Source organism: Arachis ipaensis, chromosome B7 (genome assembly GCF_059453495.1).
Source record: "Arachis ipaensis isolate K30076 ecotype BB chromosome B7, ASM5945349v1, whole genome shotgun sequence".
Taxonomy (NCBI): Eukaryota; Viridiplantae; Streptophyta; class Magnoliopsida; order Fabales; family Fabaceae; genus Arachis; species Arachis ipaensis.
The window spans coordinates 141,980,337-141,993,163 of NC_142442.1; the positions used below are offsets into that span (position 1 = coordinate 141,980,337).

Sequence of the window (12,827 nt, forward strand, 5' to 3'; positions counted from 1 at the left end):
TTTAGGAATCCCATAGCCGAAACCATCAATTTAAAAAAAAAAAAAGTTAACTACTAAAAACGTTCTCAAATTATTTAAATGTTGATAAAAATATACATAAATTTTTCGATCGATAAAAATAATTTAAAAATACGACAAAAATATTCAACAATAAATATATATTTAAAAAAATATCCTAAAAATTAAATTTTGATATAATTTTTTACGAACATAATTAAAAAAATAAGATAATATTTTTCTTAAAATTTGATAATTTTTTTTAATTATATATTTTTTTGTCATCTTTTCAAAATATTATTAGTTGTTAACATAAAAAATTATATATATATATATATATATATATATATATATATATATATTTAACAAAAAGTCACCAAAATTTAAAGATATTAATATCTTATTTTTTAATTATATTTAAAAAATATCACATTAAAATTTAATTTTTAATGTATTTTTTGAGAAATACATATTTAATATTAGATAATTTTATCAAAAAACTAACATTAAATATGTATTTTTTTAAAAATATATTAAAGATTGAATTTTGATGCGATTTTTTATAAGCATGATAAAAAAAATGAAATATTATTATTCTTAAAATTTGGTGATATTTTTATTAAGTATATATTATTTTGTAATTTTAAAAAAAAATTATAAAAAATATATACTTAACAAAAAATTACTAAATTTTAAATATAATAATATTTTATTTTTATAATTATACTTATAAAAAATGACATTAAAATCCAATTTTTAAAATATTTTTTAAAAATATATATTTATTATTAAATATTTTTATTGTGTTTTTAAATTATTTAAAAATATTTTTGTCTCACTAAAATTCAAATGTATTTCTATGGTTAACCCATAGAAAAAATAAAAACTTGAAAAAAAAAAAAAAAGAATCTGGCCGTGAATGTTTTTACCCAGAAAGACCTGAAACTGTGAAAGCAGAAGAGTCCAAAAGGGAATAAGGTTGTTGAAGATATTTTAAGATGATAGTTATGGAATTGGGATGAGGAAGAAGTGCGTAATTTGGAGGGAATAGAAGGTAGGCAGTTGCAGTTAATGCGATCCAATGTTATAGAATCTTCCAAGTCCCATTTCAGTTCATTCATGTTCATCATATTCTGGTTTTGGTAGTAAAATCGAAATCAATAACAGTGAAATATGGGGAGAAATAGGATGAAGAATCTGTTTAGGAAGTTGCACATCGGTGGTGGAGACGGTGGCGATGACGGTGACGGTGACGGTGGCGCTTCTCCTACTATGAACGAGATACCGAGTCGCAATCTGAGTGTTGCAGAGCATGAGCATGAGCATGAGCATGAGTTTCAATTTCAGATGAGAATGGCGTTGGCCATCAGTGCTTCCCATCCAATTCCAAACATTGACGCTGACTCCGATCAGATCGATGCCGCCAAGCAGATGAGCTTAGGTTCTGAGTCTTCCCTCACACAGTTCCAATCCCTTCGCTATTGGGTACTTCTTTCACTTTAATTTCATTCTCGTAATCAATTAAACTTATCTCACTTTTTCATTTTGTTATTAATGTTTAATCAATTATAGAAGCTTGACATTGTTAAAGGGGAGTGTTTTCTCTGAGTAATTTGTTTGGTTTTTACCTCTGGCAGAATTATAGTGTGATAGGTTATGAGGAGAAAGTGATGGATGAGTTTTATGATGTTTATGGAATCTCTTCAAATTTCATTCGTCGAGGAAAGATGCCCTTATTGGTGGATCTGCAGGCTAAAACCACCTCACAAAATGGTGATCGTGAAGTCATCTTGGTGAATCGCTTGGTTGATCTTGAGCTGCAGCGGCTTGAGGAAAAGGCCTGTGCCTTATTCGATGACTGTCCTATTTCTGAAAAAGGACTGATTTTAAGTGGCTTGCTGCAGAGACTTGCTGATATTGTTGTTACCAGAATGGGTGGCACAGTTGGTAGTGCAGATAAAATGATAGAAAGGTGGGCTAGGAGGAGTCATGAGTTAAGAGATTCTTCAAGAACCATTGTTCTTCCTCTTGGCTCTCTTGATGTTGGACTGTCGCGTCACCGAGCCCTGCTTTTTAAGGTTGCAACATTCTCTATATTTTCTAGTTATGCATATGCACATAAAATTATCTCAAATATCTTATAACAGTTTTTAACACTTTGTATGCGAAGAACATTGTTCTCTCCGTCAATTGACATGCATGTTCTGTTTCGACCCATCATTCATCAAAGAACATAAAAACCCCACAGTGCAAAGTTGCATTTCCAAGTTTATGGTGCACAGGTGATATGCATCAAGCTAAATCGAGCTTTCTTCATTTCTCTTTAACCAAAAACATTCACTTTTATGCCACCTCCAACTTTGATGTAATTCATGCAATTTACTTGATAACCATTCAGAAGTTTCGATTAAAACATGTTTCTTGCCCCGGTGCTTAGGTACTTGCTGACAAGATTAATATTCCTTGCATGCTGGTCAAAGGGAGCTATTACACTGGAAGTGCTGATGGAGCATTGAATTTGATAAAAGCTGATGATGGAAGGTAAATCTTATGATAGAATGTTAATGGCTTAACTGTCTTTTTAAATATTGTTGTCCAAGGATTGTTTACCATAGATACTTTATCATCATGCCTTTATCACCTTAGGTCTCTAATAATAAATGGTGCATGCCGTGCACCATGGTGGAACAAGTTCAAGAGCTGTTATTGACTTGTTGTAATGACACAGTGAATACATCATTGATATGATGGGTGCACCTGGGGTTCTTATTCCTGCTGAGGTGCCAAGCAGTCAGCTCCAAAACTATAGCTTTTCTGTAAGGAATTGTGAAGAAGTTGTCCGAGTGGGACTGTTTAACAGAACGCATTTGATGCTCGATAATAGAACTCAAGTCTTGGGTAGCTCACCTGATCAGTGCAGCAAAAAACCAAAAGCAGTCAAGTCCCAGTCAGAAAAACCATTAAATGTGGGTGGTCAAACAAAACTAGTTGATAATATCCATGTTGGAATGAATGAAAGAGAGAGGTTTGGACATAATTTGGGAAATCTTTTAGAGTCACTGCATAAATCATGTGAATTCTCATCACATAGAGAAACATCACCTGCAGAAAAGATTCGTGTAAACAATGTATCCAAGTATGTCCTCAGTGCAGCAAAGAACCCGGAATTCGCACAAAAACTACACACAGTTTTGCTAGAGAGTGGAGCCCTCCCCCCACATGATCTCTTTTCAGGTGTAAATCCACAAGATATGGGTGAAGATAAAACATGTGAAGAATTTGTCAGGGATATCATTCAAGATGATCCAACTAGGTTGTCATTAAGCTACAACAAATCTCTCATACCCTATCAAATGAAGCACACTGCCCATGATACTAGGTCAGAACAGCAGAAAGAATTTTACATAGATAGATATGATAATTCCACACAGTGTGATTGTGAATGTGATAATGCGGGGAAGGGGTCTGTGATGGTTTGTGACAATAGAGTTGATGGGTTAGAGAAATCTCATTACTTATGTAAAGAGCAATGTGTCCAATCTGACTTGCCCAAGACAGCTGTTTCTTGTGAAACACGTGATAGATTTGATGTTTCCCATGATGGGGATGACAAAAATGGTTATAATGAGGTTGGTGTAGCTTCAAATGACGTTGGATTTTGTAAAGACTCAGCCATTCAGATAAATAAGGCACCCTGTATAGACTCAGCAGAGTGTATCACATATGATCATAAGAATGACAGAGTTGACCCAGTCTTGAGGGAGAGGAAAGAATGGGAAATTCAATGGGAGGATCTTCGTATTGGTCAACGTATTGGTATCGGTAAGATCTATAACTTACTAGCTGTGCCTTTCATTCCCCTTTATTGTACTCTTGTGACTCTAACCTCATAAAACTGTGGCACTCCTTCAGGTTCGTGTGGTGAGGTTTTCCATGCTGATTGCAACGGTTCGGTAAGTGCTCTATATCCTCACCTAATATTTTTCAGGACATTGTTGATTTCTTGTGATAGAATCAGGGAATAGCAGAAGGTTAGGATTTTATTGCTGCACAGGGACTGCAATTCGCACTCCCTAGAATGTTCTACACAGTTGGAACTAACAACTCAGGGAGAGAGAGTTCTCTCCAATTCTAACTGAATTAACAAAACAGAAAAGCATAGAAACAAAGCTAACTAGAACCCAGCTATTTATAGGTAGTTAAGAGTAGAGTTTAACAAACCAATCAGCCAGCTACACCAAGCTAAAACTGCTACTTACCTCTTCTCTTGTAAAATAGCCCAAACCTGTTACTATTAGGCGTCATTCTATCAATACTCCTCCCCTGGACAACCACCTTGTCCTCAAGGTGGAACTCCAATGTGGCTGCCCTCTCCCAACTGTCCTCACAAGAACAAAGACCCTCCCGGCACACCAAATAATCTAAAGCACCGTCTTCAGTGGTCCACGGTGCCAAAATCTGTGAAGGATTCACCACCAGCTCATCATCCTCTGCCAACCCCGGAGGTACGATCTGAACCTGCTGCTTCTGTGGAATGCCCCCCTTCAACTTGCTAACATGGAAAACCAGGTGAAGCCTGCACCCCGGAGGCAACACTAGTCTATACGCCACCCCCTATCTTCTCAATCACTTCAAATGGACCATAATAGCGAGGGCTTAGCTTTTCATTAACCCGTCAAGCTAGCATCCTCATCCAATAAGGTTGCATTTTCAAATAAACCCAATCACCAAGCCCGTACCCCACATCCCTTCGATGCTTATAAGCTGCCTGCTTCATACGCTGCTGAGCCTGGGTCAAGTGCGCCTTAAGCTCTGCCAACACAGCATCCCTTGCCGCGGTTAATGCTGCCACCTCTTCGAAATGCGATGGGAACGTCTCTCCTTGGAAGAGCACTGGTGCTGGCACGCCATAGAGTGCTTGAAATGGTGTTGTTTGGGCTGAGGTATTAAACTTACTCAGCTCATGATTTTCTGAATTTTGCTATGACGTCCCCCAGCTTATCTAGCCAAGCCAACCCCAAGACGAACTCCGCTTCATCAGTTGGGAAGATGAAGAAATTTTCCTTGATCCACAACTCCTTGAAATTGAGGGTTACATCTAAACACCTTCCTTGTCCTCCCAAATTTCTGCTGTCCGCTACCCTGACCTGGAACTTAGGGGTGCTATCAACCTTTAAACCCTGTGACAATCTCCGATGTCATCCGAGGCTCCATAATCTAACAAGACGCGGACACGACGGCCATTCATTTCCGCCCAAGCCTTAATGAACCTGTGAAGGCCACTCAAGCTCATGAATTTAAGTTCCAATTGCTCCTGCTCCCCCGTTTCTGGAACTGCCTCATGTTGTAACCAATCAGCCTCATAGTCTGGTTTCATAATCAACAGCTTGAACTCCTTGTGTTTGCAAACATGATATGTGGTGTAAGGTTCATCGCAGAGGAAGCATTCCCCCTTTGCACGCTTCGCCCTATACTCTATACTCCTCATTGCTGAGATGCCTCAACCCACGCCTCCTCAGTGGATCTGGCACTGTGTCTGTCCCCTTGTTTGCTGCAGAATAGGATGCAGTAGCAGGGTGCACAGCTTTGTTTGCAGTGAAGTTCGAAGCGGTGAAATGGGAAGCAGGTAGCCCTGGTACTCCACGCAAGGCAATGTTTCAATTTTCTACTTTCGGTGCCAATTCCATTAGTTCATCCACTGTCTGATACGGAAACAATTTGCATTCTTCACTCATCTCAGGCTTCAGTCCGTTCATGAACAGGTCAGTCAACAATTCCGAATTTCCGATGCGATGCCGTGAAGAGGCCGAGCGGGAAGCACAAATTGGTCGACATAATCCCTGACCGAGTTTGTCTGCTTCAGCAACGTTTGGTATGGACTCTGCAGTCGCTCAGGCTGAAAGTGCCTAGTAGCGCCGCGCTAAGGAATCGCCATTGAAGCACCGGTGCGGTTGCCTCCCACCACCGGAACCATGTGAACGCCCTCCCTTCCATCACCAACGTGGCGACAGTGAGCCATTCCTCCTCTGGCACTGCGTGAAGCAAGAAAAATTGCCCCATACGTTCAACCCAAACCACCGCGTCATCGCTGCGAAAGATCGGAAGCTCCAGCTTCCGCCGGCGCACTTCGATTTCCCGACAACAAACCTGAGGCATGGTGCGATCCCAGTGAACCACGATCGTTCCGATTAGGAGCGCGGTTTTCGAACAAATCCATCCTAGAATCAAATTGCTACAACGTCTTTTGCATCAATTGGAACATCTCCATCCGCAACTCAATTTTATCAAATCGTGCCTCCATTTTCCTCGATCTCGATTGAACCATTCAACGCCAAGATCCTTGAGCTTCTGATACCAGTTGATAGAATTAGGGACTAGCAGAAGGTTAGGATTTCATTGCTGCACAGGGACTGCAATTCGCACTCCCTAGAATGTTCTACACGGTTGGAACTACCAACTCGGAGAGAATTCTCTCCAATTCTAACTGAATTAACAAAACAGAAAAGCATAGAAACAAAGCTAACTACAACCCAGCTATTTATAGGTACTTAGGAGTAAAGTTTAACTAACCAATCAGCCAGCTAGACCAGGCTAAAACTGCTATTTACCTCTTCTCTTGTAAAATTGCCCAAACCTGATACTAGTTGACGCCATTCTATCATCTTGTATTGTCTAAAGCTACTGCCTATTGGGACCAGGTAATGTGCGAGAAGTTTAGCATAACTCCTAGTCCTAGATGACTGCAAAATCTAAATTAATATACTATGCCAGAAGTTTGATTTTGATGTTTGTTTTCCCAGTTGCCATCATGCAGACTTAATTCTGAAAGATATGAGTTATAGTTTGTGGAATAACACATTGGAAGTAAAATTCCTTGTCTCTGAAATTAAATAACCAAATTCCTTTTCATTAGCCCCTTTTCAAGGTTTATCTTCGAATCGCTAAAATTGGAATTTAAATATGTATGAAGGGGAATTAAAGAATAAAAAATTTGAATTGTGAGGGTAGTGATGGAGGGTAAAGCATTCAACTTATTTGTGATCATTTTGCTTGGTACAGGGCTGATTTCTGTATGGCTGTAGATATTTTATTAATTGCTCATTTTTGTTGATAGAAAATAAAATATGGATGAATAATTATGCCGAGAGATCTATTTTGCTTCCATAAATGGATATTCCTTGGCCACTTTCATTCTTTCTTAAATTTTGTCTGTCATCATGCACTGGTGTAGTGTTATTTTTATATATGGGTTCGTGTGAAGCAGTAGTCATGTCGTAAATGCACTGATTTTGATAGTTTTGAATAAATGGTTTGCCATGGTAGGAAGTTGCTGTGAAGAAGTTTCTAACACAAGATTTTTCTAGTGATGCGGTGGCTCAGTTCAAATCTGAAGTAAGAATCTGATGTTATACACAAATCAATGTTGCATTCATGTGCTTACATATACATTTTTACCCATGCAATGCATTTACTAGGTTGAGATCATGTTAAGACTGCGGCATCCCAATATTGTGCTCTTCATGGGAGCTATTACTCGTCCGCCACATCTATCCATCTTGACAGAGTTTCTTCCAAGGTCAGTGTTCTTTCTTCCTTTTCTTGTTGTCGTTTAGGTTTGGATTGTTGTTTGTGTGTGCGTGCATGTGTGGTTGATTTCCTACATGTTTATTTTGTTCTTTAAAGTATATTTGCCACTTGGTATGCAGAGGGAGTTTATATGGTCTATTGCGTAATCCTAAGTTTCAACTTAATGACAAGAGGCGGTTGCGTATGGCTGTTGATGTGGTAATGAGATGAAATTATCCTTGTATTTAACTTGGTATCCTCCGTTCTCTTTGCCTTTAATTGATGTGAAGATATTAACTGTCTAAAAACCAGGCTAAGGGAATGAACTACTTGCACACAAGTCATCCTCCCATTGTCCATAGAGATTTGAAGTCTCCGAATCTTCTTGTCTCCAAGCATTGGGTTCTTAAGGTAATCAAACTTTAAATTTTTTATGTTTTCCCCCTTAGAGACTTTGGTTATGCATCTGAAAATAAGGCACCATACTTTGTTGTCTATTGATAGGTCTGTGATTTTGGTCTATCGCGGATGAAGCACCATACATTTTTGTCATCAAAGTCCTATGCTGGAACGGTAATTCTTACAAATTAATGGACTTTGAAAATTCTTGGGTTACACTCTTAATTCATTCATTTCTTTCATAAATTACAATTATGATGTATAGCTTTAAGCTAAGTAACACAGTCCTAGATAAATCTTTTGCCTGCAGGCCGAGTGGATGGCACCAGAAGTCTTAAGAAACGAGCTTGCCAATGAAAAGTAAGTTAATTATGAATGACACTGTGACCTCTAATAAGAAAACCTGTTTATAAAAATTTAGGATATGATTAATAGTTAAATCTTGTGTTGCTTTCAGGTGTGATATATATAGTTTTGGAGTAATCTTGTGGGAGTTGGCTACGACAATGATCCCGTGGCAAGGTTTGAACCAAATGCAGGTTGTTGGAGCTGTTGGATTCCAAAACAGGCGCCTTGAAATTCCAGATGATGTTGATCCAGAAGTAGAACAGATAATACGTGATTGTTGGCAAATGTAAGTTAAAATTAAATTACATTCATATTATATATGATTACGATGGCAACTTAACGGTGTTATTAATGTGATTCATGGAACTCAGTGATTTCAATCACGTATTGGTATTAATAGTAGTTTTCCCGCTTGTTTGATTTTAGATGGGTGTTTGAAATGCAGGGATCCACAGTTACGGCCATCATTCTCCGAGTTATTATCTCGTCTCTGCCAACTTCAACATCTTGTTGTCGTTAAAGGTGTAAAACGAGCTCCACACATCAAATGAAGGGAAATTCATTTTTGTGTATCACTTTATATTATTCTTTGAGAACGAGAGAAAGCAGAGCCGGCATATGGTGCAAGAAAAATGTTTCGCAAATTATTACGAGTCTCACGTTGATTAGTGTGTGAAACATTCCTTATTCTCTCTCTCTCTCTCTCTTTCTTTTTAGATTTTAGAGTCCAGTTAAGTCCACTCTAATGCAGATGAGTGTCGTATAGCCTTGACCAGTAACAAACGAAACCCCATCAGAAAACAAAAGAACTGTAAAAGAAAAAAATGTGAGGGGAGGTGGATGTTACATAATTAGATTTGTATATAGATCTTACTAGGGGTTGTAAACTTTTGATCACCGAGTCGTATATTGATAATAATCTTTTTTTCAACACCAGAATAAAGTATGTTATAGAGTTCTCGACCTTGTACAGTTTTGCAATTAGATGCCATTGATTTAAATTTTAAATTTCAGTGGTCGTTCTTTAATTTAATACAGAATATTAATCAATTTTTTTATTATAAAATTATTTTTTTTAACCTTCATTTTGAAAATTTCATAGTTTAGGTTTAGAATTTAAGATATAGAATTTGATATTTAAGATTTAGAAAAGTTGTTCATTTTGATCGAAAAAAATTGAACTCTTTAGTTGAATTTTATACATAAATAAAACCCAACAAACAAGTAGAAAAAAGAATTTAATGAATCAATCATAATCTAATTACTAGTTCTTTATTTTGGTAATATACAAATGTTAAAGTATATTTTGGAATATTATATATTAATATAATATTTAGATATATTTTGTTATAATTTCATATTAATTTAGTTTTATGTTAAATTTATCAAAAATGTTTAGTAACAAAAAAAAATTTAAAAAATAGTTATAATTTATCTTATTTAATATTTATTAATTGTTACAACAATTAATTAATAAATGTTAAATAAAGTTCCTTTTTACGATTAAATTATATTTTTGTCTTATAAATAAATCCATGACAATAAATAGGATGTAGAATCACTTAAGAAGTAGTAGTACTATTTACAGTAAGGATAATTCAATGATGCTTACCATTTTTTTTTTTTGTCTAAATTACCTAAATGTGAGTATTGAGAGACGAGTTCCACTCTTTTTAAAAAATTATATATTATGACACCATAGAATATATATCTAAAGTTGCAGCTTCATATATATATGGAACACTGTAAGTGGCACACACAGAATATATGTAGGCACATACAGTAAGTTACACTAGCTAACCACTTTATTAGAGGGAGGGAGAGGGAGTTGCAAGTTTCAATTCTAAATCAGGAGCTGCTGCGCTTTGGATTGAGGTGCAATTTGTTGAAGTTGCAGAGGCAAGCCAGTGAGATAGAACAACGGCATCGCTATTCCTAGTGCCCTCATTTGCTAGGGTGAGGCGGTGTTTTCTTGATCTGAAAGTGTTCCGCCGGAGAAAATACTTTTGTGCATGGCTGGCCACTTGAGTGGGCGTTCTTGTTCTCACAAAACATCTGGATATGCCTCTCCAGTTACCCTTCCCCAGCTTCTCCAACCCCTCTAGGAATATACGGTGCTCCTCCTCACTCCATGCCAATCCTGATGATCATCGCCAATAAATACTTATATATGTTTTGGATCCATATATATATGTTACGTTAGATACCGATAAGGTGAAAACTCAGGAGAAGTCGACTTTACGTGAAGTTGATATCTAAGAGTCTGTTAGATGATTTGACTGATTTGATTAAATTTTTATTTAACGACTCTCAGATATCAACTTCACGTGAAGTCGACTACACCTGAATTTTCACCTACTGATAAATATTAAATAGTGAAGAAGTGGACAGTTTTGTGAATGTAAGTAGTTAGTATATATATATGAATCGTCAAAGTCTAATATAACAGATTAGAATATAGTTGGAACATATATATACGTACCTTTGTTATTGTCTTTGATCGTTGACATAAGACCACTACTGCTGGCACCGGCGGTTAAGTAAGAATAAGATATTTCATGTGAATTTTTATTTGCACCTACAAGCGACGATGATGATAAAGAAGCAGCAGCAGATAAGGATAGCAGGTAGTCCATGCATGAAGAAGAAGAATATTGATTATCATCAAGTTGTACCCCAAAGAGCTTTATTCCACTACTCCCCCCTGTGGTACTACTGAAACTGTGGTTGCAAGTCCTTGAATTGTGACCAGAATTCCCACAATACGTGCATTTCCTTGCCATTATTATTATTATTATTATTATTATTCTCCTTTCTTACATTTCACAATCACTCTTCGCCCACTTACACATATATATAAAGACAGGGTTTCACGTACGTACTGCCCACCCACACATATATAGACTCAGAGAGAGAGAGAGAGTAATAACGCACAGAAAGTAAATCAACTAATATTTTAGGGTAGTGCTAGGGATCTGGAATTCTAATACCATGTCATGAAACCACTCATCCAAAAAACGTAATCTGATAGGACGATGTAAGACTAATAGTTATATCTCTAATACTTTCTAAACCTTCATTATACACATTGTACGCTTAGGCTATTGATTCCTATACTTTCTCAATATTTTAAACTCTATTAATAATTGTGCGTTCTTTGGTGGCATTATATTGATTATGTTCATAGTGGGTTTGAAAAGGGGTATATGTGTGTTTGTGTGAGAGAGAGAGTGGAAAGGCAATTAGATTAGAAAGGAAGAACACAGTTTTTCTCTTGGACCCTTTCTCACCCAAGGTTTTGAAGCTGCAACACAAAACTTGAAGAAACTAAAGTACTCTCTTCCAATCATAATTGTCCAATAAACTCGTTAAAAAATTCTGTCCTTCATGTAAATTAAAGGAGCCCATGTGTGTCTTTGCAAGTGGCACCTTTGATATCTCGTGTTATGAGATACATGTATGTTAGAGATATTATTGCTAGATAGAAAAAAAAATAATGGGTCTAAATAATCTAAATTTATTTTATTTAGTATTTATTTATTATATAATATATTAAATAAAAACAAAAATAATAAATTTGGATAGTTTTTAATTAATATTTTCTTATAGAAAAAAATATTAATTTTCTAATATTTCACTACAATAATTGAATAGGCTTAATTTAATTACAAAAGTTTAAGCAAAAAAAATTCATCCTAAAGTTATTGAGACAAATTTGATAAAGAGAAAATGCAGGAAAATAATCATTTTTCAATTAATTTTAACTAACATTTTATTTTTATTGTTAAAAGCAATTTTTTAATCCACGTTCATTATTTTATTCAAAAAATGCTAGGAGGATAATGACTTTGTTGAACAATATGAACAACTACCAATTAAATAAAAACACACTATACCTCCAAATTAATCCTTTAAATTTTAATATTAAAATAACTATCCGTACACTAATAAATAAACATCCAATATATCTATTATTTACATTGTTTAATATTTTCATTGTTTACCTATACTTTTCTTATTCTTAATTACTATTCCCAGTCTCTTACTGCTCTTTCTTTTCTCTTCCCGATTCCTTCTTCATTCAACCCCCCATTTCTCTCTCATTTGTCTCCTTTCTTTCTCTCCTTTGTCGTCTAGAGCCATTGTTGACACATACATTTTTCTAAAAAAATCTTCTAAAGGGAGAAGAATAGAAAATCAATAAAGTGATAAATTAAAAAATTAATCCTCATACAATTTATAATTTTTATTATATATAAATCATCTTATTTTAATTTAAGAATAATTAATACATTATTTTACCCATTTAATCACTTCAGAGCAACTGAAGTTGTTGCCATCCAAATCTGAAGCCGTCGTTGCTGTTAGAGATATAACCATTAATGTTACCTTCTCCCATCAGCTTAAACTTTTGGGATGAGTGGTTCCTAACATAGTATCAGAGCTCTATGACCGAAAAGTCAAGAGTTCGATCCTTGGTAAACCCCAAAAAATAAAGAAAATAGCATAAGGCAAAT

At 35.8% G+C, this 12,827-nt stretch overlaps 2 protein-coding genes across 4 annotated transcripts; one reads left to right on the forward strand and one right to left on the reverse strand.

The window, feature by feature from the left end:
• The first annotated feature begins 887 nt into the window (after positions 1–887).
• LOC107607945 (putative serine/threonine-protein kinase SIS8) lies at positions 888–9,276 on the forward strand. Of its 3 annotated transcripts, none has more exons than XR_015892059.1 (13): positions 888–1,482; positions 1,635–2,075; positions 2,435–2,538; positions 2,726–3,819; positions 3,910–3,950; positions 7,321–7,389; positions 7,473–7,573; positions 7,704–7,782; positions 7,876–7,974; positions 8,068–8,136; positions 8,254–8,322; positions 8,420–8,596; positions 8,756–9,276. XR_015892059.1 is itself a non-coding variant. In XM_088492777.1 (13 exons), exons 1-13 carry the CDS (start codon positions 1,171–1,173, stop codon positions 8,828–8,830), a joined length of 2,730 nt encoding a protein of 909 aa, XP_088348903.1. In that variant the 5' UTR covers positions 888–1,170; the 3' UTR covers positions 8,831–9,276. The 3 variants fall into 3 exon arrangements, 2 of the variants coding, with proteins under 2 accessions (XP_088348903.1, XP_088348902.1); XM_088492777.1 differs by having other exon boundaries at positions 8,273–8,322; positions 8,737–9,276; XM_088492776.1 differs by having other exon boundaries at positions 8,273–8,322.
• Positions 9,277–9,965: 689 nt separating this feature from the next.
• LOC107607946 (transcription factor MYBS3) lies at positions 9,966–11,310 on the reverse strand. The gene is made up of 2 exons (XM_016309838.3): positions 10,793–11,310; positions 9,966–10,450 (listed from the first exon to the last, which is right to left on the reverse strand). The coding sequence occupies exons 1-2, from the start codon at positions 11,091–11,093 to the stop codon at positions 10,119–10,121; spliced, it is 633 nt and encodes a 210-aa protein (XP_016165324.1). The 5' UTR covers positions 11,094–11,310; the 3' UTR covers positions 9,966–10,118.
• Positions 11,311–12,827: the final 1,517 nt, after the last annotated feature.